The sequence below is a fragment of the Peromyscus leucopus genome, chromosome 8a (genome assembly GCF_004664715.2).
Source record: "Peromyscus leucopus breed LL Stock chromosome 8a, UCI_PerLeu_2.1, whole genome shotgun sequence".
NCBI classification, from domain to species: domain Eukaryota; kingdom Metazoa; phylum Chordata; class Mammalia; order Rodentia; family Cricetidae; genus Peromyscus; species Peromyscus leucopus.
In genome coordinates this window covers 14,495,471-14,520,904 of record NC_051085.1, presented here as the reverse complement: position 1 = coordinate 14,520,904, position 25,434 = coordinate 14,495,471, and the positions used below count along the sequence as shown (strand labels likewise).

General features: G+C 44.0%; 1 protein-coding gene and 1 long non-coding RNA gene across 3 annotated transcripts in view; one reads left to right on the top strand and one right to left on the bottom strand.

The window, feature by feature from the left end:
* Nucleotides 1-25,434, bottom strand: part of Nt5dc1 (5'-nucleotidase domain containing 1) — a 108,893-nt gene that overhangs the window by 10,310 nt on the left and 73,149 nt on the right. For both annotated transcript variants that reach the window (XM_028874818.2, XM_037200415.1), the window contains 4 exons: nt 14,278-14,452; nt 12,354-12,450; nt 1,336-1,455; nt 86-238 (listed from right to left, as the gene is read on the bottom strand). In XM_028874818.2, coding sequence (XP_028730651.1) covers nt 86-238; nt 1,336-1,455; nt 12,354-12,450; nt 14,278-14,452 — 545 coding nt within the window. The remainder of the gene's footprint in view (nt 1-85; nt 239-1,335; nt 1,456-12,353; nt 12,451-14,277; nt 14,453-25,434) is intronic.
* On the top strand, nt 7,186-10,884 carry LOC119086867. The gene is made up of 2 exons (XR_005090248.1): nt 7,186-8,161; nt 9,556-10,884. It is a non-coding gene; the product is annotated as an uncharacterized LOC119086867 (long non-coding RNA).

Below are 25,434 nucleotides of genomic sequence, written 5' to 3'. Positions count from 1 at the left end.
CCATTCCCAGCTCATTCTAGCGTAAGATAGCATAAGGGGACTTCAGCTTTCAAACACCTAAGAAAAGGACAGACAGGACCCTTACCTCATATTTTCCTCTCTTCTCCAGAGGCTCTGCGTCCTCAGCCTTCTCCATCTCTTGCCCCTGAAGCTCCTCAAGAATGAGGACTGTCTCCCAGTTACTGTAGTGATGGGCTGGGAAAATATCTGAGTGCATGCTGTCACCAAAGTAAACGACCTATGATGCAGACAGAAAGCTCTGAATGAGGCGTGGATGTGAGAACGGTGGCCACTGCACAGAAAATAGAAAAACTGCCCTCAACAGGCATCAGAGTCCGAGAACCAAAGTGGCGTAAGTGACTTAAACTTCATAAATAATTTCACGGATGACCGACCAATTATTTGTCCTAATTGAACTGGAGGTTTGTTTAAGATGGAAGGAAGGCAGAAGATGAAGAACAATTTCATTTGATTTTTCTAATGAAGAAGCGAGCCTGTGTATTTTCACACATCTATAATTAAATCTGCCTCTAGAACTAAAACTGACAACTTACAGGGATTACCTATTATTAAGAACACATACCATAACCACTGTTCAAGAGTTTATCCACCCTGAGAACTCACCCTGGATCTGCTGAAACAGAACTCATGAATGAATAGCTCCAGCATGTAAAGTTTAGAAGCCCCCCCACCCCAGGTATTCTGAGGCAAAGCCCTACTGCTCCAGACTACACCCCTCAATTCACAGAAGACAGTGTGAGGTTAAGGTAAGAACCAGAGGCTCCTCATTTAGGTCCTGTGTCCACGGAACCCCTGACCAGTTCTCAGGAGGCTAAGAAAGCCTGGACCAGGACTCAGCTACCCAGTGATTTTTCCTGCTCACTGGGCTTATGGTATACATCATGGAGAGGAAAGAACTGTGCTGTAAACACACACCAATGTCCAACCTTGACAGTGTGAACAGGGGGTCAAATGCAAGCAATTCAGGGGAAAGCTGGTAAGTCACTGCCATTTCAGACACTGCTTGTTTTATGCATAAAATATTCTTTGATTAGGTGTTATCAGAATGCCATTTCTCAGGCATCCCATGTCTGAATCATGTACTTCCTTGAGCTGTGGCCTCTTTGGAATCCTTGTTTCTCTGTCACAGATAAAGACCAAGTACCTACCAAAAGAGTATCTAGTCAGAAGAGGAAAAAGAAGAGACGCAGCAGATGCTCAGAGGCATATGACCCACCTAGATACTTAACCGTAACCATTTACAGCCATGCTTTTGTTTACAACCGTCTGCATCTGCACATGGGCATCCAGGACTCTGCCTCCATCAGAAATTACCTTGGGTTCAGGCTTGTCCGTCATTTTCTTCAGAAGCTCATAAAGGTGGGCGGCGTTCCCTTGGGAGTACCAGCCAGGTTTATCCAGAGAAGGCAGCTCCTCCTGCTCCTCATCGTTCTCTGCAGATATGGTTGACAACCACTTTTTAGTTGGGCTTCACCCAGGGCCACAGACCACGGACAGAAGGAAACCATGTGGGAAGGACTCGTGCATTCAGGAAGCACTGTGTGTGTGTGTGTGTGTGTGTGTGTGTGTGTTCACATTTATTCATACAGGCATGGGCATACATGCATGCCATGGTGCACATCTGGAGGTGCAAATCTCAGGAGTTGGTTCTGCCCTTCAACTAAATGGGTTCTATAGCTTAAACTCAGGTTTGTGGGTACTCCGTCTGGGCAGGAAGCACCCTTACCTGCTTGTTACCCTGCTTCTGCTTTAATAAAATGGTTCACTTAGTGAACATCATTATGGAAACCCAATTCAATCCTGTCTTTTGGGAAGTAGAGCAGAGGGAATAGACTTTTATCAGTGACTTGTTAAATCCAGGTTTAAAATTTGCGTCCTATCTCAGCACTGAGAGGGGGAGGTGGACATGGGTCCCTCCCCTAACAAAGAAGCTATCTGCAACTGGAAGGAAGGAAGGAAAACGTAGTAGTCTTTAACGGAATCTTGCTGGGTATATTAACCACATCAGGGTAAGCCCCATGCCCAGGAGTAGTTGGCCAACACAAAACAAACCCAATGGTATGTTGGTAATTTTTTTTTCTCATATTGCTTTGTGGGTTGTTTTTTGGTCTTATTGATCTTTTGCTTGTATATTTTGGTGTGTGTGGTCTTTATGTTTCTTGTTTGTTTTTTTTTTCTGTTTGTATTGAGAGAGAGAAAGGGCAAGGAGTTAAATTAGCGAGGAAATAGGGAGGGTTCGGGAGGGGTTGAGAAAGAGGAAAATGTGATCAGAATACATTGTATACATTTTTTAATTAAAAATATTGCAGCCAGGCAGTGGTAGCACATGCTTTTAATCTCAGTATTTGGGAGGCAGAGCAGGCAGATCTCTGTAAGTTCGAGGCCAGCCTGGTCTACAGAGTGAGTTCCAGGTCAGCCAGCACTGTTACACAGAGAAATCCTGTCTCAATAAACAAAACAAAATTGCCTCTGAGAGGATTCAATTACTTCACCCTACTTCTAGCTTAGGGCAGGAAGAGGGAGTAGTGGAGGACCACCTGATGGCAAAGCCTGAGTGCCAACTGGTCCAAACTGTCTTCTCTCTCCCACCATGCTATTGATCTTTGCCTAATCCACAGCTCTCCCTACCCCTGATAAAGCAGGGCTAGTGAAAGACGTTAAGGGCATCTAACACCCTGGATTGTATCTAACACCCTGCTATTACATGCCTTGGACACAGGCTGGGAGCTGATGATAATCTGCCTGTTTAATAAACTTTAATGAAAAAGGTGGTATGTTATCCAAGACTCTGGTAGCCATTATTACAGCTTTAGAAATTTACACTGGAGGAAGAAGCCTCCCTCTCCCAGGAATGCAACGACCTTCCATTTCACAGCAGTTGTTCTTTATTGTTACCTTTGGCTTCTTTGCTGTGCCTCTGAGAATGTTCTCAATGAGACACAGCCATATACAAAGAATCCTCTTTTAGAGAATGAATACCACATTGTCATGGTCTCTACTGGGATCTGAGAAGGACAATTGAGGGGGTCCTAAAGCTTAAGTTTTGTCAGCTTTTCTATAAAATCAATGTTGGAACAGGAGTTTACATAGAATGGGAAAAGCTATGTAAGTCAGGTATTAAAGCCACATCTCTGGTACTGATAAGTACCTCAAGCTAAAATTTAATTTCTACTTGTAAAAGTCATAAGCAGGCTCCCTAAATGTGTGTTCAGCTTATAATACAAATGACCTTATATGTGTATTTGTAGACTAAATGATGGTCAGTGCAGCTAAATGGGAAGTAATCTATCAACCTCAAAACAACAGGTGAAATATATATCACTATAACATGAAGTAAATGTCTATCCAATCTAAACTACTTTGAACACTTACGAAAGTACAAATATAGATGATTAAAGCTGCATGTACAACTGGCAGCTGATGGTAAAGGGCTTTTTAACCCAGTAAGTAAGTAGACTTAGATGTGATATGTAGATATTCACTTCTCAAAGACAGTGGAAATCTTTCTGCTGCTTATGACGTACAAATAAGTCTATAGAATTATGGTTTCTGAAATTTTGAGTACCATGTACATAGCTCAGTGGTAGAGAACTTGCTTAGCATGTATGAGGTTCTGGGTTTGATTTCTGGCCCCCCAAAAATTTCTGATTCAAATGGATGTAGAAACCCAGTCACTAAAAGAAGTGAGATGAGAAAGTAACTGATTTCTGCTTCCAGTTCAGATTCTCATTTATTCTACAGGGTGTGTACAATCTATTTGCAGCTCTTTCCTTGTAAAAGTGGGGGATTGGAATATCTATTTTTAAAAAAGCAGGACAAAGTCATAGTTAACATATATAAAATATTTTTTAATAGCAAGTCTGCGGAATACCGTGAAGATTGTGCTCATTGTATGTGAAAGGTAGAGGTCATGATGGATGTGTAGTTAGCCTGGCAAGGACTCATATTTCCTGAACCTCCCCTTTTCCTCTGCACTATTAGCCAATTGTGGCAGATGATGAAATGAACTTCCAGCCAATGGGATGAGATAGAGTCACCAATCCGTCAAGGATAAAGGATGGGAGCCATCTCAAGAGCTACACATGTGCTTGCTAGCCTGCTCTGAGCCACAACTTACCATTTTTATATGGACACTTTGCCTTGCTCATGTGTTCCTTTGTGTAACACCAAGATCATCCTTTCTCTGTCTCTAACATTACTAGCCATGGATTATGATGTTAAACCTAGTTGGAAGTCTCGCTGTTTCAAGGATTCCTTCCTATATGCGAGCCTTGATGAATGGTCCCACTTAGCTTCATTTAACTTTTCCACAGTGTGAGCTAGGGCCTCCCCCAACTCCCGCCCAGCACTGCACATCTTCATACAGTTTATGTATCTTTCTTGCCATGAGTAGAATGAAAAAGTTCAAGCAAAGTATCTATTAAAACGCTAATTTGTATTGGGGGTTAGGATACAATAATTATCCTACTAATGACTTCTTTTCTAGGGTGACATGGCTCCTGCCTTTTGAATCCTTAGCAACTGTGGGCATCAGGAAGAGGCAGGAGACCTGCAGAAGGCTGGGTCCATTAACTGTCCCTTTTTCTGGGGGGGGCCATGAAGTCCTATCCCTTCCTGAGGATAGGTAGTCAGTCATTTAACTGCTGGAAGAAAAAGAAATTTTTTTCTTTTAGTGGTTTACTTAGAGGAGCACAGGCTCCTAATTAGCTAAACTAAGTCACTGGCACAATTATTTCTTTGTTTCTGCTGGCATCCTGACTAGGCTAAGTAGTTCTAATTGTGTGTCCTCAGGAGAAGTTCATGAAACAGGGGCTATACCAGGAAAATTGTACTGCTAAAGAAAACAAACAGCTTGCTAGTAAGTAGGAGCAAACAGAATAGATCAGAACCAGGAAGACAGCCTGGGGAGATAGATGGCTTACTGGAAAAAGTGCTTCTTGAAGGACCTTGTTTGGGTCCCCAGAGCCCACACAGGCCCAATGTGGTAAGCACACACCTGTAATCCGGCTGTGCCTCAGGAATCGTACCTGGTACAGTGACAGATTCAGCCACTTTTATTCAGTAATGTTTCAATGTTATGGGCACAGTGCTAAGGACAGCTTTCTAAACACAGCTGCTACCCATAGAAGGCACATCTCAGTGGGAGAGAAACCTCAGCAGGCAACTTCCTCTTGATGGCCAGGAGGGAACCGCCTGGAGCTCTAGAGAAGGACCAGAAAGCGCCTACTACCTGTGAGTGCCACAGGGCAAGGCTAGGGAGTCACCAGACAGAGGAGAGGGCGAAGCTTCCCCTGTATTTCCTGTCCCTAAGAGAGTCATCTTCTGAGCTTAGCAATGCAGAACCCAAGGCTTCACCGGGCCCACGGAAGCAGTCGCCATCTTAACAAGAGCCATGGGTGATTTTGTATGTACACTACTGCCTCAGAAGCAGCGACAGGGAGAACAGCCAGGACAAAGACCCTGATGAGCAGTAAAAGGCCATGTTTTCAGCAGAGATACTGTAGCCAGTACACATTAGGGAAGAGAAGGAGAACGTATTTGCCAAAGGATGCTTACATGGAGTGGGAACCTACATGACTGTGTGGATGTGATTAAATACACACTGTGCCTGCCAATAAGCGAGTAACTGGAAAGATACTGACCTGCTTAACGGCAAACTGACGTCAGTGTGAATGAAAAGCCGCAGAAGGGAGGTAGGAGGGTTAGGAGGAGAGCGGCAGGGTGAGAGATTACATAAGGATTGCGCAGCATGTGAAAGCCTGGGGACAAGGGGCTCTGGCTCCGGCAGCTTCATGGTTAAGTCAGCTCGCAATCACACAAGGTGATTCATCAGCATGCTTGGTCGTCTTTGTTTTCTAGATGGAAGGAAAGCGAATGTTGCGCAGGAGAAAATATCCCGTGAGAGTCAGGAAAGGAGACTAATGTAGAGAAAGATGGGGAGCCCACGTGTTGACAACAGCTGAGGCCAAGGGACCAGAGATGGATGTTGAGTTTCCACAATGGGGCCGGGAGGGAGTTGGCAGTACGGTGGCCAGATAGGAATTGGGTCCATCCGAAATTTATAATATTAGAGATGGAGATCCCCCCACTTCCTCCCTAAAACCTCAGCCCTGGTAAGGGCTGTGGTCTCCCTTTGCGTAGTGAAGAAAAGGAGGATGCAGATTCTGCCTACATGATGCTTCTCTCGCCCCCACACTTTTCTTAAGGCCAGCAGGGATCAGGCTGAAAGAGTTGCTGGGCCCCCATTGGCTACAGCACCATCAGCTCTTCTCTAGTTACCATGACAACCACTGACGTCAGGCACATGCCACTCATCAAAGACGCACTGAATACAGAGATCGGCTCCTGGAATTTTCTATTTCAGCAAGGTCACTGTCTTCATTTTACTTCTCCGCCTTTAACTGGAACAAAGATTTAATTTACTTCTGGCGGCGTAGCAGAGGCCTGATCTGAGGGGCAGCGTTAACAGGGAGGGTGGCTTGAGGGTTACAGGCTGATGTGGGCTGGAGCTCGGTGACTGAGTGTAGTGACCCCAACATACAGCAGAGCTGCATCAGACCACCTGACAGAAGATGAGGGCAGAGGTAGGAGGGCAGTGGCGAGCCACAGGACAGATGGGGAGCAGGGTGACCCAGAGAATAACTGAGTTCTCCTCATTTTCATAAGATAAGTGGCTGGCAAAATTCCTGAGAGAACTGGGGATCGAGGAAATGTCAGCGTGCTGAGGGGCAGGGGGCTGATGAGCTCCTGGGAGCAATCCAGTTTTCCAGACCTGCTCTGGGGCGTGGACAGCGTAAAGGTCAAACTACATCTCTGTAGGTCAGAGGACAAGAAATTGGGCCCTATCCATCCACGCACAAGTGAGCAAAAGCAGCCACAGAGCTGAAGGCCAGCAGAGGGAAGGAGATGCCCACACGGAAGGCTGCGATCATTAGCAGGAAGATGGGGACCGAAGGGGGGTGGGGTGACGGGGTGGGTGGGGGGTGGGGTGTCGGGGTGGGTGGGGGGTGGGGTGGGGCACTGACACAGCTGGAGAGGGCAGAGCTCACAGGAAGTAAACACAGCGACAGGGCATGAGCCACAGGCTCTCCAGGAAGAGCAATGCCACGCTCTGATGAACACAGACCACCAGGCTCTGATGAACACAGACCACCACAGATCTTCTCTTGCACTCCCAACCGCATCCTTTTGCCTTACATCCCCAGACCTTAGGATTCTTTGTATCTTCCATTTAAATGTTTTCTGTCAGAAGTCCAGAAGACCAAGGCACCAAAGAACCTCAGACACACTCGGACACTGAGGCATTTCTAAACATCTATACGGTGAGCATGAAGAGACATTTATAATGGAGGTTTCTAGGCATCTTACAGAAGTCACAACAGACCAATCTAGACTTTGAAAGAGCAGACTAGAATTACAAACTTAGGTTTTAGAAGACTTTTCCGGATTCCAAATCGGGGTTATAGAGTAAAACTGGACAAATGGGTTACGACGTCACACTAAAAAGCTGCCTTCTACACAGCGAAAGAAACAGTCAGTGGAGTAGAAAGACAACATGTAGGAGGGGGAATACATCTGCAAAGCCCAAATGAGGGAGGGGCTGATCTCCGAAATGCGTAAGAGTGGACATGCCTTCTAGGAAGGGAGCTGTGTGAGGAGAGTTCTGAGAGCTGGTGAGAAGACTCCAGGAAAACAAGACAAGAGTTCTATGACCTCAGTTTCTTCAAAACATGGACTTGTTCTTGGAATATGCTTTTGTGTTCCTCCCGGTTGTAACGGGTAGGAGTGAGTTTACTTCAGATGACTCACTGTCGCTGGCTGCTGTTATTCAATTAACTGTTCACACTTTCCTTTCTACGCTTCTACGGAAGAACTTGTCTTGCCGTGTATGGCCTGTTCCTGTGACTGTACGGAGCTTGAACTCATAAGAACTTCACTCATGTGATTCTCCTTAACCCTCAGAATAGAACCTGTCTGAGGCTCTGGATAAGCTTGGCTATTGCATTTATTATTTATGTAGTCCACCACATTTTTAGGCTCCATTTCCCCATGTCCCACTGCCTTTAGAGTGGTAAACAAGGGGTGTCACAAATCAGGGACCTGCGGTCAGCGATGAGACAAGAGAGTGGGGCCCTCACAGGTGAGTGAGCATGATGGGCCAGGAACCACGGAAGGCTTTGCCTCATGTTCAGCTTGTGCATCATTTTTAAAAAGGAGGGCACAAGTATTAAAATCACAGCTATTAGACTGCTTGCAAGTTGTTTATGATTACAATCCCTAGTTTCCAAAAGAAGGAACTTTAGATGTAAGAGTATGGGACAGAGTCCAAAATAATATTGAAAAGGCACATATAGTAGGGGAAAAGAAATCCCTGTTCAATTTTGGGTCACTTGGGCAATATTTAAGGGTGATAAGGGGATTAATTTGGACTGTTATTCAAATATTTAAGGGTGGTAAGGAAGACATTAATCATGAGGGAGAGATGGCTAATTCCTTGAATGAATATAAACTAGATGATCTAACTTTAAAATTGGCAAAAGAGGCCAAAAAGATTTTCCCTCTTCAGTAAGAGTTGAAAGTAAAGCTATGCTGCTGACAGCTCCCTGGGTCCTTTACTGCAGCCTCCTTTAGATAGACATCCTCCATTGCCCCACGGTGGCCCTGAAGCCTGGGGTGAGGAAGCTGATAACCAACTTACTCTATTCAACTTTTCTGATGAGGACTTAGGAGAGCCCAGGAGAAAGCTAACTTTACAACCTAGACAAGCTGGAGCATGGCAGGGGAATGGAATTCTTTTTCCAGCTCCTCTGGGCCTCATGAACGGTGCTTGGTATTTCTAATGCACCAGCCAATCTGTTTAAAACTCTGGAAGGAGAAGCGGCATGGGACAGTCTTGGCATATTATCTCGCGAGGCAAGAAAAGAATTAGTTATTTGAATTTGTGAATCATGTGGACCCTTCACTGACTTTAAACTTACTTATTTTCCCCACTAAATTGTCTCCAACAGCACAAGAGGATACACCTTTGGAATGGATTTATTTACAGCACAAGGACCATAAAATCCTAACTGCTGACTTGACTCCAACCTTCTCCCATTCCACAGGCAGATACTTAGTGTATTGATGGTTCATCTAAGGGTACTGGAAGAATTCATGGTCTAGATAGTCACCAATTTATTAATACTTCTTTTTCTTCAGCCCAACAGGTAGACCTGGTTGTTTTGATTCACTTTTTTTTTTAGATTTATTTATTATGAATACAGTTTTTTGCCTCCATGTACGCCTGCATGACAGAAGAGGGCATCAGATCCCATTACATGTGGTTGCTAGGAATTGAACTCAGGACCTCTGGAAGAGCAGCCAGTGCTCTTAACCACTGAGCCAACTCTCCAGCCCCTTGATTCACTTATTATGGTTAATTCATAAACCCTTAAATATATGTCAGATTCTGCTTATGTTGTAGGATTATTTCCAGCAACAGACTCATACTCCTGCACACTCCAACAATTTCCTGTCATTTTTGTTTGTTTTCAGAAGGAAATAAGCAAGCTGATGCATTAACCTGCCCTATTTCTACTTCTCCAGAAGAAAACTGGGGAGGGTTATACATCTGTCATTGCAGATGGATCACTGAGACATTTGGGATTCCTCTCTGGCTCCTCCAGCCCCGGGCCATCAAGGACAATGGCAGAAGGTGAGGAGACAGTGGAAGTCACCAGAAAGATAGCAAACCTCCAGCTAAAGGGCAAAACAAGAAATCAACCATCTCATCAGAAGCCAAGTCTGCCCATCTGGGGTCAAGTTAAGGCCCTATATGCATCAAGGAAGAAGTAAACACACAGAGCCCTTGTCACCTGAGAATCTCTTTCTGGCAATGCTAGCTGCTTGGACCTGTGCATCTGTGGTGAGTACCTCTGAGCACATGTACTGGTCATATGTTCCTCATCTTCCACTGACCTGTGCATCTGCAGTGAATGCTGCCTGAGCATGTGTATTGGTCTTAAGTTCCTCATCCTCCTTTGCTTCAACTTATAGACTAGATGGATCCAGCTCCTGTTATCTTTACTAATGACTCTGTGTTTATGACTGGACCTTGGGACTGTAACAGACTCATTTATTCATCTGAAGAAGGCAATGTATTTTATTTTTCCTTGGGATTGAAATCATTTATTTGCATAGGACATCATAATATTTGTGTTCCTATTAAAGGCAAACATGGACTTACATTCTACAAGATATCAGAACTACATATGGGTCTCTTTTCAAGATATTCTCTAGATTTTTCCAGTCAGTATAATGATGTGATCAATAAAACTGGACATAGTTTGAATCCCTGTTCTTGGTGGCAGAGTATTACACACAATGTTTTCACTGACCTAATGTTTATAATGTGCTTGCTTATAGGATACTCATGCATCAAATGACAGATTTATCTACATCATCTCAAGTCAAAACTGCTCTGGAATCCTGTTTTAAAAAGGGGGGTGGGGAGTGTTGGAACACGGTCCAGGAATCTCCAGAGCCATGTGAGGAGAATTCTGAGTTCTCGTGAGAACACTCCAAGGAAACAAGACAAAAGTCTTGTGACCTCAGTTTCTTCAAAACACAGAGTTGCTCTTGGAATGTGTGCTCCTCTCAGGTGTAGCGGATAGGAGTGAGTTTACTTCAGACTACTTGCTGCTGTTACTCAATTAACTGTTTACACTATCCTTTAGAGGCCTCTAGGGAAAAACGTGTTTTTGCCATGTGTGGCCTGTCCTTGTGATTACATACAGCTTGAACTTATGAGCACTTAGTCATGTGATTCTCCTTGACCCCAGGAGTATAAATTGTCTGATGCTCTGAATAAAGTTGGTTATGGTACGAGACTTTAGTCCACCTCATTTTTAGGCTTGATTCTCCCAGGTTCCACCACCAGAGTGGTAAACACATAAGGAACTCAGCAGAAAAGTAACAACCTGAGTGAGACAAAGGGCCTGAGCAAGCATTACTTTAAAGATACACAAATGCCCAATAATCTACGAAGAAGTTCATCGTCATTAATCAATAAGAGAAAGCAAGTCAAAGGCTCAGAGTTACCACCTCACTCCTTTCAGAAAGTTTTCTTTTTCTTTTTATTAGAAAAGACTAGAGAGACTTCATCTATCAACTAATGGCAGCAGATGCTGAGTCCCACAGCCAAACATTAGGCAGAGCTTGGGAGTCCTGTGGAGGAGGGGAAGGAAGGATCAGAGGAACCAGAGGGAACAGGGACACCATGAGAACATGGCTCACAGAATCAACTGACCGAGACTCAGGGAGGCTGGCAGAGTTCAGGGTGCCTGTAGCAGTCCTACCTACATCCTCTACATATATGTTATGGCCGAGTAGCTCGGTGTTCTTGTGGGATTCCTAACAGTGGGAGCGGGGGCTGTCTCGGACTCTTTTGGCTGCTTGTGGGATCCTTTTCCTCCTACTGAGTCACCTTGATATGATGGTACATGCTTGGTCTTATTGTAGCATATGTATGCCATATTTGGTTGATGTCCCTGGGTGGCCTGCTCTTTTCTGAGGGGAGGAGGAGCGGGTGGATCTGGGGGAAAGGGGAAGCGGGAATGAGAGACTGGGGAGGGAAAGGGAGTGAAAACTGTGACTAGGATGTAATATATGAGAGAATTTAAAAAAGTAGTACATGGTAAGGATATCAAGAAAAGGGCATTCTTGCATACTACTGAGTATAAGAAAATGAGTATAGCATAGAAGTTCCTCCAAAAATTGAAAATAGGGCTGGGAAAATTCTTTCTCCACTGCAAAGTGTCTGCTCTTTTCAAGCAGCCTTGTCTGTCCACCGGTCTCTCTCTTGATGACTGTGACAAGTCTCACTAACCTTTTCTGAAGGCCTGGCCTGTTGCAGAGAAAGCCTGTGTCCGTGTGCATGTATATATGTGTGTGTATGTCTGTGTGTGTGTGTGTGTGTGCACGCATGCGTGCACACACATGCATATGTGCCAGTGCTGTTTTGACCTTTGTGGATTCTGTAGGGGCTTCTGCTCCCAAAATGGCTGACTCTGACTTATTAACCCATCCCCTCAAGCACTTGCAGTGTATTACTTATATCACAACATTTCAGGAGCGATCCCTGCCCTCTGTCACTGAAAAGAGAGGCTGGCATGTAAACAAATGATTACCATATAAAATGAGTTATAAACAAAGCTGAGTAAAATTTAATGTAAAAGCAGGCTTATATTTTCCTTCTCTTCTTGAGGAGACATGATGTTCCCTATATAACAGATTGTTTTACACTTGGTTTTCGTCAAAGATACAAATGAGAGACAGCGAAACTGAACTTACTGAAGAGTGTGGAAAGGCCTCTGGTTCGGGAAATGCGAGAAGAATCCAGGCTTTAAAGCATTTGTAATCACAATGTCAAAAAGGTCTGCAAAGTCCTTCCTAAAAAGCAAAGTAGATTTCCCTTAAGGAATTAGAAAGTTCCATAGAAAACAGAATCTAATCTTTGCCCGAGCATTTTATCACGGCATCCACGTTCATCTTTTGATCAACTCTCACATGCTTTACGTTTACTTTATACACTCTACGTTGGAAGCTACGCTGGAAAGAGAAGGTGGTTGGGTCCTAGCCAATTTGTCTGAAAATATGACAATTACCAAAGCACAAACATAACGAAGAAAAGAAACACAAGTAAAGAAGAAAGAAAAGGAGAGAGAGAGAGAGAGAGAGAGAGAGAGAGAGAGAGAGAGAGAGAGAGAGAGAGCGCGAGAGCACAGAGGCAGTGCTGACCTAGATGTGGAACTCACTCTCGTGAAAACACCCTGGCAAGCAAGAGAATCTCTAGGAGCCGGAAATGGTCCACATTCGCAGACACGAGGACTGGAGTCCATCTGTACTTACTAGCTGAAGAGTCATGGATTTGGTACTATATGGGTCCTACAGAATGCAGCATTATATTAAGCCCAGGGACAGTTCCCAGAGTGTTCAAAACACAGGAAGTTACTTTATTTGTAGATGACAACATCAGTGTACATGGACTGCTATGCTAAAGGCCATCTGATGAAGGGCAGTTCTCTCCGGGGCTCACCATTACCCTGGAGAAACACCACTTCAGGATATGGTAATAAATGAAATGTGCAGAGACTAGAAATTAAGATGAGAAGCAGGATGTTGGTTACCCATGGTGGAAAAGGGAACTGAAAGCCCTGGGTGTTCCCATGCATGGTCCTACACCAAGGCTGCAAAGGTCTCCTGAAGGGGTGCCCTTCCCAGGGACCCTGGACACCAGCTTGAGTTCACTGCAAGGAAGCTGCCTACATATTGCTCAGAAAGCAGGAAATCCATTCCCTGGTAAGTATGCCACAGAGTAGACTAAATCTGCACACATGCTAAAGAACACAGAAATCCTGGGGCTAAAGATGGAGGTAAGCCGAGGGGCTACGGCTTGGTTCACACTCAAGGCAATTGTGTTTGCTGAGGTTTGTAATCTTAGAAGAAATCTAACAACCCTCTGTGGAATCCTGGGCCTTCCCGGGATTGCCAAGGATGAGGTATATTAGTTTAACAATTATTAAAGCTTATCAGCTATTCTGCCCAATATGTATGGGTAGCATGTACTGTATGTACTATTTAAATACGCCCTTATATTCATAAGGAATTGTTTAATAGTTTAAGACAATGAAATTAAGGCTCAAAGAAGTTACAAACTGTATCCCAGGCCACACAAGTAGTTATAAAGAAGGCCCTGAATCATGTTGATCCCTTTTCAAAATCTATTGCCTTGATTTTATGTTAATTCCATCGCTGGCTTTGCTAAACAGCATGTTGCATGAATCTGCACTGAAATGGATACAATCTCGAGGGGAGTATATATGTATTTTTTAAAAGCCAGATTTGAAGCCAATTTATTAAATACTGGCCAGGATGATGGGCACTGGCTAGGCATGGATGCTGGCTGGGATTCTGAAAATGGCCGTGAATTAAGTTAGTCAGCGTAAAGGTAAAACCCACAAGACTACATACTTCTGTCTTCGATCAACTGGGGACAAGCATACACCCTGACAGACTGCCTGCCTACATACCTCCTGTCTGTGTGTGATCAAGTATGTCCTGGGCAGCTGGGGCAGCCAACCTTGTTTACAGAAGTGAAAACACATGGCTTGCTATCGTCCATGAACAGCCCCAGCATTCCAGGAAAGATTCCAGTCAGTCCTCAGTGATCACCTAAAGCAGAGCAATGAAATCCACGAAGCATGGCTGGTCACTTACCCGAGGATGTAAGTGCCGAGAAGTTTACAGTAGTCGCTGTGAGAACTGGTGATCAGCATGGTGATTTTCCCAGCAGCCTTCAGCTCTTGAAGCCATCTTCTTACAGAGTCAGGACAGCGGTGCACATATTTGCCTAGATTTCTTTTTATTTCTGGGAAGAAGAATCCACAATTTTCTGAAAAATAAAAACAGAAAGGCAGTATCTTTAATAAAAATGTTTCTAAACTTAGTTTAATCTCAGACAAGTACATGTCTTTCAAAGCTGCAGAAAATTAAAAGGCATAAAGATTGGGTTCAAACAATCTAGCCATTACGCCAATACTAACTACTTTTTGTTTGTTTGTTTGTTTGTTTTTGGTTTGGAGACAGGCTCTCTCTATGTAGTCCTGGCTATTCTGGAATTCACAGGGATCTGCCTATCTACGCCCTGCCTGTAAATCCAGCTCCAGGGGCCCAGTGTCTTCTGTTGTCCTCAAAACCTTCACTCAGATAAAGATATCCCACACAGATATAGACAGACACAAACAAAATAGAAAATAAAAATAGATCTGTGCCGGGCGGTGGTAGCACACACCTTTAATCCAAGCACTCAGGAGGCAGAGCCAGGCGGATCTCTGTGAGTTGAGGCCAGCCTGGGCTACCAAGTGAGTTCGAGGAAAGGCACAAAGCTACACAGAGAAACCCTGTCTCAAAAAACCAAAAACCAACCAACCAAACAAACAAACAAAAACCCCAGATCTGTAAAAAAAGCATTTGTTTACTTTAAAAAATCATGACAATTGATAATACTAGTTCATGAATAATCAATATGCTATTAAAACCATATAATAGAGTATCATCAACATTTCAAAACAGAGAAAAGCCTTACTGTATTTTAAGTGAGCTGATTAATAAATACCGAACAAATACTGAAAGCGATAAGAACCAAACACTCAGATAACGAACGCCCCAGGCGCCCGTCTTTGCCACGGAGCAGCTCCTCGGCCCTCTGTGTCCTTCAGAGGCACAACCATGCCATTTCTGATGGGACACGAACAGCTGTTGATTGCTAGGTTCCAGCCACTTGCGGTGCCCGAGCAAAGCTGCAGAGAAGGCTGCCCGGCACTCCACCGGCTGCATGGCTGAACTGGAGCTGCTGGGCCCAGCCCTCACAGCGTCGGCAGCTGCGGGATTTGCTGAAGGCTACTGGACTCAAGGAGCAGCTTAGAACGACTGTTTTTCTGAGCACGGTTGTACCAATAATCAGAGGAGGAAATCGAAGTTCTTAGTTCCTTTAGTGCTAGGAGGAGAACAACGCAAGGACAAACTAAGATGCTGAACCGTACTGACTCCATAACTATGGGCTACCCTGCAACTCTGTCCATAGCAATGCACGTGAAAGAGCAGAGATGAAGATTACATTTTGAGACTATCAGGACACCAGGCCAGAGAGTCTCTATGTGAAACACACAAAAACGAAGTCCAACACAGGAGCAAAGCCTGTTTCCTGCCTGCCCAGGTCCACCCCACTTCTTCTCTGCTGGCGAATACCACAATTTGTGGGATGTTTCATTTTTCCTTTCAGGGCCCTGACACCTGGTAGAATCCCGATGTCTCTGTCCACACACACAATGAGGATTTCCCCTACTTACCAGTGAATCTCATAGAGAGGTGCAGAGACCCCATGTGGCAAATGAGGGCCAAAGCGAGCACCCCAGAAGTAGGAGTCCCCAAGTAGTGCAAACCACTGAAAATGTGAGATAGCGCTCTTCCACTACCCGGCTTTGTCATGGTTACAGGTTCTATTTAGACCTGCAGCAGGTGCCTTCAGTGCAAAGAACAAGTCAGGGATGGGAGCAAAGACATATGAAGGACACCCAGACTCCTGATAACATCAGTGGCCTCACGACAAGGCACTGAGTTAACAAACCTCTAGATGAAATTTGCTCAGATGAAAGAAACTCAATTCTGTAATAACCCGCATACACATTAAGAATACCCATGAGGATGCCTTGAACATCCTGACACAGAGGACAATACACCACAAGGACATCACAACCAGACTAGAGCACAGCATGAGAGAGGGTATGTTATTGCGAGAAAACAATCAGACTTCAGAAGACTGGTGTAAAGACAACTGTTCACACAGTTCTCTTTGTATTTGCTCCCACAGGACATGAGTGCAGTTCTCTGGATCGCGAATGTTTCAGAAGCATTTTCTTAAATGCTTCTTAAACATTAAAATATATTTTCTGCTCTTCAGTGAAGAAAAGGTTCTGGTAACTAAAGGAAGTTAAGAAAAACAACAAATGCAAACGGCTAAGAACACGACCGTTTAACAGGTCCTGACAAACCCTAACCCTAACCCTAACCCTAACCACTCAATCGATTCCAGAGGCCTTTACACATGAAGAGTGGCATGCGCTTTTGTAACAAGTAAATTTTACATCTGGAAACAAAGCTTTATAATGCATGATGCGGAGAACATTTAGAGACCATCTTTTCTGTATTTAGAAGATTTTTCTTGGTGATGTGTGCCTACTGCCCTCTAGCGATCAAAATATGAATTGCTTTTAAAATTAGCGCTGGCATTACAACGGGAGAGAAAAAGCATATATATTTAAGTAGCACACTTTAAATTTGTTATCTAGATTAATTTTAACAGTAACTCTTAGTAAGTCTAACCCAAGAAGGCAAGTATACTAACTTAACCAGGAAGGTCATTAATACTGAGGTTACTCTTTCATCAGCCACCGAATGGGACAGACTAAAAAACACAACACTGTTTGAACAGATGCCAATGGTAGATTCCTAGTTGCCTGTACTAAAAAGATCACAGACTGACACACCTCTGTAACCTGAAACCATTGTGTGTGTGTGTGTGTGTGTGTGTGTGTGTGTGTGTGTGTGTGTGTGTGTGTGTGTGTATGTCCGCGTACCTGTGCGGATGTGGGAGCCAGAAGACAACCTCAGGTACAGCTTTCAGCATCGCTCACTGGCCTGGAGACCGACAAGTCGGTTAGACTGGTGGCCTGTGAGCCCCAGGGAGCTGCTGTCTCCATCTTCCCAGTGCTACAATTATAAGCAGGCACCACTGTGCCTGGCTTTTTGTGCAGGGTGTGGGGTGTGGGGTGCGGGGTGTGGGGACTGAACTCAGGTTCTGATGCTTGCAAGGCAAGGATTTGCCAAGCCATCTCCCTAGGCCCCTCCAACCGTATTATTCAACAAATTTTAAAATTACATTCATTTACTCTATGTGTGCAGACACTTATCATGGCACATGTGTGAGCTCAGAGGACAGCTCAGGGGAATCCCAGTCATTGAACTCAGGCTGCCAGCACTGGTGACTAAGGCCACTGTCTGCCCAGCCCTCAAACTATATTCTTATTACGACACAGTTTTTCTATTAAATGATTTCCCAAGAGACTAAACTTTGAAGGCAAGAAATGTACCTTTCTGCTTGGCATGAGGCTGACAATGCATGAACGCTGGATTCGTATAGAAGAAAACACAAGAACATTAATGTCTTTATAGTCAAAGTAATGATATGACTTGTGGCATGCTGCCGAACTGTGCATAACAAATAACATCTATATTCACTATGTGCTGTCTAAGTCGTCTGTATCTAAAGCACTGGTTTTTACCATTATAAAATCACGTTTAACACAATGTCATCAGATTACCACTAATTGGACAAGATAGGGAATTCAGATCTAAGGTGGAAAGCAACGGTCTTGTTTGTTTTGAACTTGCAAAGAAGTCTGCATTTTTGCTTATTCTCTGAGGGAATTCACTGCCACTTTATGGAACTCATTTTCCCCGTTTTCCCCGGCTTTCCTGCCCCTCTTAGCCTGAGATGCTGTTTTCTCTGTCTAGATGGAAAGAGAAGTAAAATTTCAAAAAGCGGACTTTAAGAATAGAAGTTCAGGCCGGGCGTTGGTGGCGCACGCCTTTAATCCCAGCACTCGAGAGGCAGAGCCAGGTGGATCTCTGTGAGTTCGAGGCCAGCCTGGGCTACCAAGTGAGCTCCAGGAAAGGCGCAAAGCTACACAGAGAAACCCTGTCTCAAAAAACCAAAAAAAAAAAAAAAAAAAAAAAAAAAAAAAAAAGAATAGAAGTTCAGCGCTCTCATGTTAAAATGCTGGTTGATAGAGCTTCAAGGAAAAGCCGCCATGCTGGAGCGGTCTGCTGTGCACAGAAGACAGCCTGCAGGACTCATGCAGGCTCGGGAGACCTCTGGTGGTCAGAGGGAGCTGCTACAACTCAAATCCTGAGAACTTAGTGCCACATCACTACTCTCACTCCTGGTTACTCAGCTACTGCCCTTGTTCTTCGATCTGGGGGGGAAGGGGATGGAGACACTGGGATGCTAAAACCTCCACCATCAGCCTCCAGCAAAGGTCTGCTGCTGCTGCCACTGCAGAACGGAATTGAGGAGACTGAAAATATCAACCTTACCAGTTAGATAAGAGCGTGTCAGTAAACAGCTGAAACATTTCCTGTGGGCTGTTAAAATGTGTGTGCTATAGAGATGATCCAATTAATGATTTTCTGAAAAAAAATGTTGTCTACAAAAGGCTGAGATATTTAACAGAGGACAAAAGAGGTACATCTCTTTGTGTATTTATAGAGGGCAAAGGGTGCAGCTGAAATTTTAAAAAACAGTGTTTTTTAAATATATAAAACTATTTATAGTCTCTCTGTAGTTTGTACCAATCTGATGATTTATTTGTAAGTAAATACATATGAATGGAAGTGAAAAATCTGTATGCTAAATATAATGCTCAGAAAAGAACCCCAAAGAATTGGGAAGTGAACTATATAGTATACTGGAAAAAAACCATATAAAATATACATTTTAACAACATCTTATTTCTATCTCTGAAATTTAATTCATATACCAATGCCTCATTCCAATGATGCACCTCAGCTGGTTTGGTCTGGGCCACAATATGGGTGTGTTTTGAGGACCCTGAAGTATTTCTAAGGTGACATTAGGTTAAGAAGCAGTGCTCTAACTATGCACACTTAGCGTCTTTCTGCAATCATCTACATGTTTTGCATGCATCAATGAGAGTCACAGGCTCTCTAAGCATTTTAATTTTAAAGCAACTTTATTGCCTAAAGTAGTTCTCTGTTTATGAGAAAGGAAACCAAAACATATATTAACTGCTGTTTATTATGTTTTGTCTACTGTGTGTGTGTGTGTGTGTGTTGTGTGTGTGTGTGTGTGTGTGTGTGTGTGGTGCAAATGCTACAGAAAGGCCAATTTGTGGGAGTTAACTCTCTCCTTCTACCATGTGGGTTCTGGGGACCAAACTCAGGTTGTCAGGCTTGGCCACAAGTGTCTAATTAATTAAATACTGAGCCATCGTGCTGGCCCAATTGTTGATTATCTGAAATGTTATTGGGGATAATTACCTTTAAAATGTTTACTCTTATATAAATTAGCATGACATTCTGTTTAGTTGGCATTACAATTTGTTATCTATAACTGGAGAATTCCTGTGGTAAAAAGGCTGTCACAGGGCTCTTTTAGAAAATTTATTCACATAGTCCAAATGAATCACTGATAAGCCAAAGATGCTCTTTTATGGCTCCAGAGCTACTGTCTTAGGTGTTCTTTCTATTGCTGTGATTAAACACCATGATCAAAAGCTACCTGGGGAGGAAAGAGTTTATTTCAATAGTCCATCTGGAAAGTCAGTGCAGCAACTCAACGCAGGAACCTAAGGCAGGAACTGAAGCAGAGAGTTTCCTCCCCAAGCTCACAGAGCTACCTTCCTTAGACCTCCCAGGATCACCTGCCCAAGGGAGGCACCACCCACAGTGCGTTGGGCTTTCCACACTAATCATTAATCAAGAAAATGACCCCCAGATTTGCTTACAAGCCAATCAGATGAAGGCATTTTTCTCAATTGAGATTCCTTCTTCCCAAATGACTCCAGCTTGTGTCAAGTTGACAAAAAACCTTAACTAGCACAGCTACCAAACGGTTAGAAAGTCTATGCACTATGCATGTGATTTATAAGCTCTTGTGTTTCAGTGTTTAAGTCGGGGTACATATATTCTCTATTAGTTTACCACAACCTGCGCAGTCCCTGTGTGTTTAACTTGGCCTAGGCAACTCACTTGTCAGCACGGGAGTTCACAGCCTGTTCTCCCACGATGACAGGATGAGGTTCTGTAGCAGGACAGAGTTTGCTCCTTCTGGTATGGTTACTGGGTAGATACTGATAATCTTGGAGGAAACAGATGGTCCTCTAACAAGGACAGCGACAGCTGGAGGCACAGCAGGCCCATCCGATGGCACAGCTGTCTACGATGCCATCTGCACAAGCTGCTAGGTAACACAGAGGTACTGGTCGGTAGGAACCTCAGCTACGCACGCGCACTAGTGGAAGAGCCGTCTCTTCTGAGTAGTTTAGCAATGAGAGTCTCCACTTAGCCCAAGCTCTCCAACATAGGCAGGATGTAACCAACAAGCCTGGGGGCTGTTCTTACAATGTATTCATTCTTGGGGGTACCAATACAATGTTCAGATCCAAGAAGACGCAATCCCCACTCTTTTTTTTTAAAATTTAAATAGATTTTTCATATAGTATGTTCTAGTTACAGTCCCCCCAACTCCTCAGACCCTCCCAACTTCACTACCCACCTAAATCCATATCCTTTCTTTATTTCTCATTAGAACACAAACAGGCATGTAAAAAATAATAAAATAAATAAACAAGAATAAGACAAAACAAACAAGCAGAGGGGAAAAAAAAAGAGCCAAAGAAAAAGTGTAAGAAACACATACTGAGACACACACATATTCACACACACACACACACACACACACACACACACACACACACACACAAAACCCATAAAAACTAAATTGGAAACCATTTATGTAAGCAAAAGATTTGTTTAGTTAAAAAAAAATCAAAATGCCCAAAGCAATATGAAACAAAACCGTCCACAAAATGCCACTGAATTCATTTTGTGTACATTTCATCTACTGCTAGGCACAAGGTTGCCCTTAAGTATGGTTTTTAAGTGAGATTCTGTTGTAGAAAACGAATTTTTCCTTTGTGAGCAGTTATCATGTGGAGATAACTGGTGGGTTACGGATGAAAGCTTGTGTCTGCCTCCCTTCTCGTGCTGGAACCCCAACTTACTTAGACCTGTGCCGGCCCTGTGCATTCTGTCCCAGACTCTGGAGTACACTGTGTTGACGTCAGTCTTGTGTCTAGAAGGCTTTGGTTCCTTGGTGTCTTTCATCCCCACTGGCCCTTACATTCTTCCACTTCCTCTTCTAGAGTTTCCTAAGCTCTGAGAGGAGGGATCCGAGGGGAGACACCCCATTTAGGACTGAGTGTTCCAAGATCTCTCCCTCTATGCACATTGTCTAGCTGTGGGTCTCTGTATCTGTTCTCATTAATTGCAGGAGGAAGTTTCTCTGATGATGGCTGAGCAAGGCACTGATCTATCTTAGGAGTCATTTTTTTGCTACAGTTCCTTTAGCAGAACAGCAGTATTTGGTTTTCTGCTAGGTCCACGTCCTGTCTAGTCTCAAGTTCTCAGGCACCTGGGCAGCGTTGGGGATGGGCTCCATCTCATGGAATAGGCCTTAATTCCAATCAGATAGTGGATGGTTACTCTAATAACTTCCGTGCTACTGTACTGCTTTAGCATATCTTGTGGGTAGGTCAACATTGTAGATTGATGGGTTTGTAGCTGGGTTAGTGTTTACCTTCCTCCTGTGGTAGTGGGCAGAGTACCTTCCAGTATCATGAACACTAGTCACTAGGGGTGAAGGTTTGACTTCTCCATGTTCAGTGAGTAATGTAGATGTTGTCTTCAGCAAAAGGGCCTTATCACCAGTTTGCGGAGAGCAACCAATAGGCTTGGTAATAGCCTGTGTTTTTAGAGGGTTTCCATGGGGCCCCTACGATCAATAACTCAGCAATCCCCACTCTTAATCAGATACACCTGGGTTATGGGTCCGTCTTTGAATGGCACTGCTCAAGAAGTAGTCAGTCAGGGGATTGCCATGGCAACACAGGAGTAAGCACACTGGACCAGAGAGAGCCCTATAGATGAGGCCTTTGTTCAAGACAGAAATGAAGAGAAGGGAAGGTATAGGTGAGTGAGATGTGCAAGCGTTAGGAACTGTCTGTGTTAAGAGGAGACTGGATTGGTCGGCATGAATAGAGAGGATGGTAAACTCTGGTGCCTCCGTGTGACTTCCAAGCCTGGGGGCACAGCAGAACACTCCAGCACTTGTAGCATCTGTCACTTCCTGTGCACCACTCTCGGAAAACTGGTGGTCCCTGAGAATGTCTATCTGCACCACACCTGTGTCTCTGCAGTGATTCCCTCCTGAGGACTCCCATCCCAATGGGGGCCCCTTCCTTACTGTTTCTCTTTGTTTTATGCATGAAGGCTTTCAGAGGAAAGATTTCTACACACTAGTGGGTCTCAAAGTTAAGGGCAAACAGACCTCTAGAGGATTTACTCTCAGAGTTTCTGATTCTGTTGGTTTACGCCCATATTTTAAGAATGGTTGCATTAGAACACACATAAATCCAGAGAGCATGTGAAAACTTTCCCTAGTAGAATGGGATCGTCTAAGTGGGACACCAAAGGAAGCATAGGCAATTTCCTTTGCTGAGGGATGAGTCACCACTATTTAGTCTTCAAAACGAAGCTCATTTAACAGATGACATCTATAATAAGAGGTGGACTGTTTCTCTACTTACGTGACTCGAGCATCTTCAATGTCTTCACAGATATATTTCTTACTAATAAAGCCAACCATATTAAGTACTTGTAAACAAAACTGGCTTAGATGCCATTGTTTTGTGATACACTGCTTTTCTACAAGGTAATACACATGTCTTCATGTGCAGAATCCCAGGCACGATGCCACTGTCCCCCACCTGTCTCTAGTCTCATCTTTTCAACAGTTTATTTTCCATGGTTCAGAAATGGTCACTTCAATCTTCCGCTTTCTTAAACATCCATGGACTTTTAAAAAGAAATCTAATTTTATCTTTACTGTTGCCATCAGAATTCTGATATACTTTACTTTTTGACTCTGAATGACATGTTTTCAGGTTCACTTGAGGTACTTGGTAATAAATAGCAGGAGTCACAGCAAGACAATGTAAGCTCAGGGCTAAAAAGCTGACAGCTGGCAATATTTTCCCTTGCTAATATCAGAGGAAGTGGAAAGCTCCAGGCAGCCCGTGCTGACATCATCAGAAGGACCTAGACAGTTCCAGTGCCATGAGCAAGGTCTCTTCTGCTTCAATACCACCTTAAATAGTACCTGTAAAAGAAATGGGATCCTCGCCCCCTGCCCCGGAACAATGGTCTAATGACGCCTGCAGATAAAAAATGGACAGGTTTTAGGGGCTGGCCTTAAGAGCTTTGTTGTGTAACAGCCTTCATTTGCAAGACACACAAAACACCCTGGGAAGTGTTGTTTTCAACAGGAGCTGGTCACTGACTGATTCTCCCGATTTGAAACCTACCAGGTCCTTCAGAAGACAGGATCTGGAAAAAACCAGGTGAACTGTAACAGACTGCCTCCGGCACAGTGTGCTTATTCCATTCCATAAAAAAAAGAGTGCAGCGGATTCCTTCAGCTCCGAGGCACACAGAAATCAGAACCACTAACAGGAACAAAGGAATCACATTCTAGATATTACAGTTCACTTACTACAAAAATTTAAAGGTAATTTGCCTCCCACCGAGGACCCAAGAGCTCAGTTATTTAACCAACCAAAGCCCTGGAGCAGTATGGCCACTGTGGTTTCTATAACCCATTTTTTCTTCTGCAGCATGTAGGCTGACAGAATGCTAAGACAGCCTCTCAGTCTATACACGCTGAGAACTAAAGCTCCCAGAGAACATAATAACAAAAGTGGATCCATCAGCGGCACCGAGTTTACAGTCTACACTGTATCAGAGCGTAGACAGAGCAGAGAACACAGGGTGTCTGGGGTGGGCACGGCTTTCTCCTTTACAAACCCAGTGGTTTATTGTCTTAATGTTACCACAGCTCAGAGCTCTGTCCAGCGTCAGCTGGAAAACAGCCGGCACCTGAGTGGATGGGGCTCACGGGTGAACAGTGGCCGCGCAGGGCTTCCTGGGAAACAGCCTGCCCTAGGTAGGGTTCTACTTCAGCTCGCCTCCCCCACGCCACTCCTTATGTTCCTTCTTCAGCCTATTTACCTTTTCCACACCAACTCTTTCCAATCCAATAATACTCCAGTGTTTCTTCACTTATTTTCCTGTACAATTCATAAACTGAACAACAGATTTTCTTACGTCTCACTTACGCTCCATGAATGCTGTTGGAGAACAGTGACCAATCCTGTTCTGGATAAGGAACACATCCTTGTACACTCACTAACCACACTTTGGAACACCTGACATCCAATTTTATTAACTCTTCGAGTACTGCGGACACACACACACACACACACACACACACACACACACACGACCTTTTACATCATAGCACTGAACCAACCTTTCCCTTCCCCAACAGCTCCACTGCAGGACCAAAATGCAAGTTATTTTGAAAAAACTGAACTGGGTCAAAGGCTACTCCCTTAAGAGTTTTTTTTGTTGTTGTTTTTTTTTTTTGTTTTCTTTTATGTGGTGGGGGTTAGGGGTGTCAGTCAGTCCGAAAATTGGGAATGAATATATTTGAGGATCATTGTAATGAAGCCTGTGACCTAAAATAGCAAAAGGGCTAGGCACTACTGGCTTTCTCCTAAGTTAAACTGTGATTATCATTATGGATACTGAAACGGAAAAATAATCCTGACAACATAAAAAGTATCTGGGCCATTCCTCTACTGAGGACTGAGGACTACCTCGGAGAAGACGAAGCAGTCGCCGTCAGGCTGAACCCTCCACTCCCATACGCACTGATTCTGTAGTGTAGTGATTCCATTTTTAGGTAGAGACCAGTACAACAGGCAGTTACATAAACTACACGTGAATGATGACCAGGAAGCAACTTAATTATCCTACATGTCTCCCTTCTGTAGTGTGGATAAACTGGAGTACAGGGATAAACATACAGAAACACACAAAACCAGGAGAGTTAGTCCGTGGTGTTAGACGTCTCTCCAGAGAAAGTCTCAGGTAGAAGGAACACGGACAGGGCTT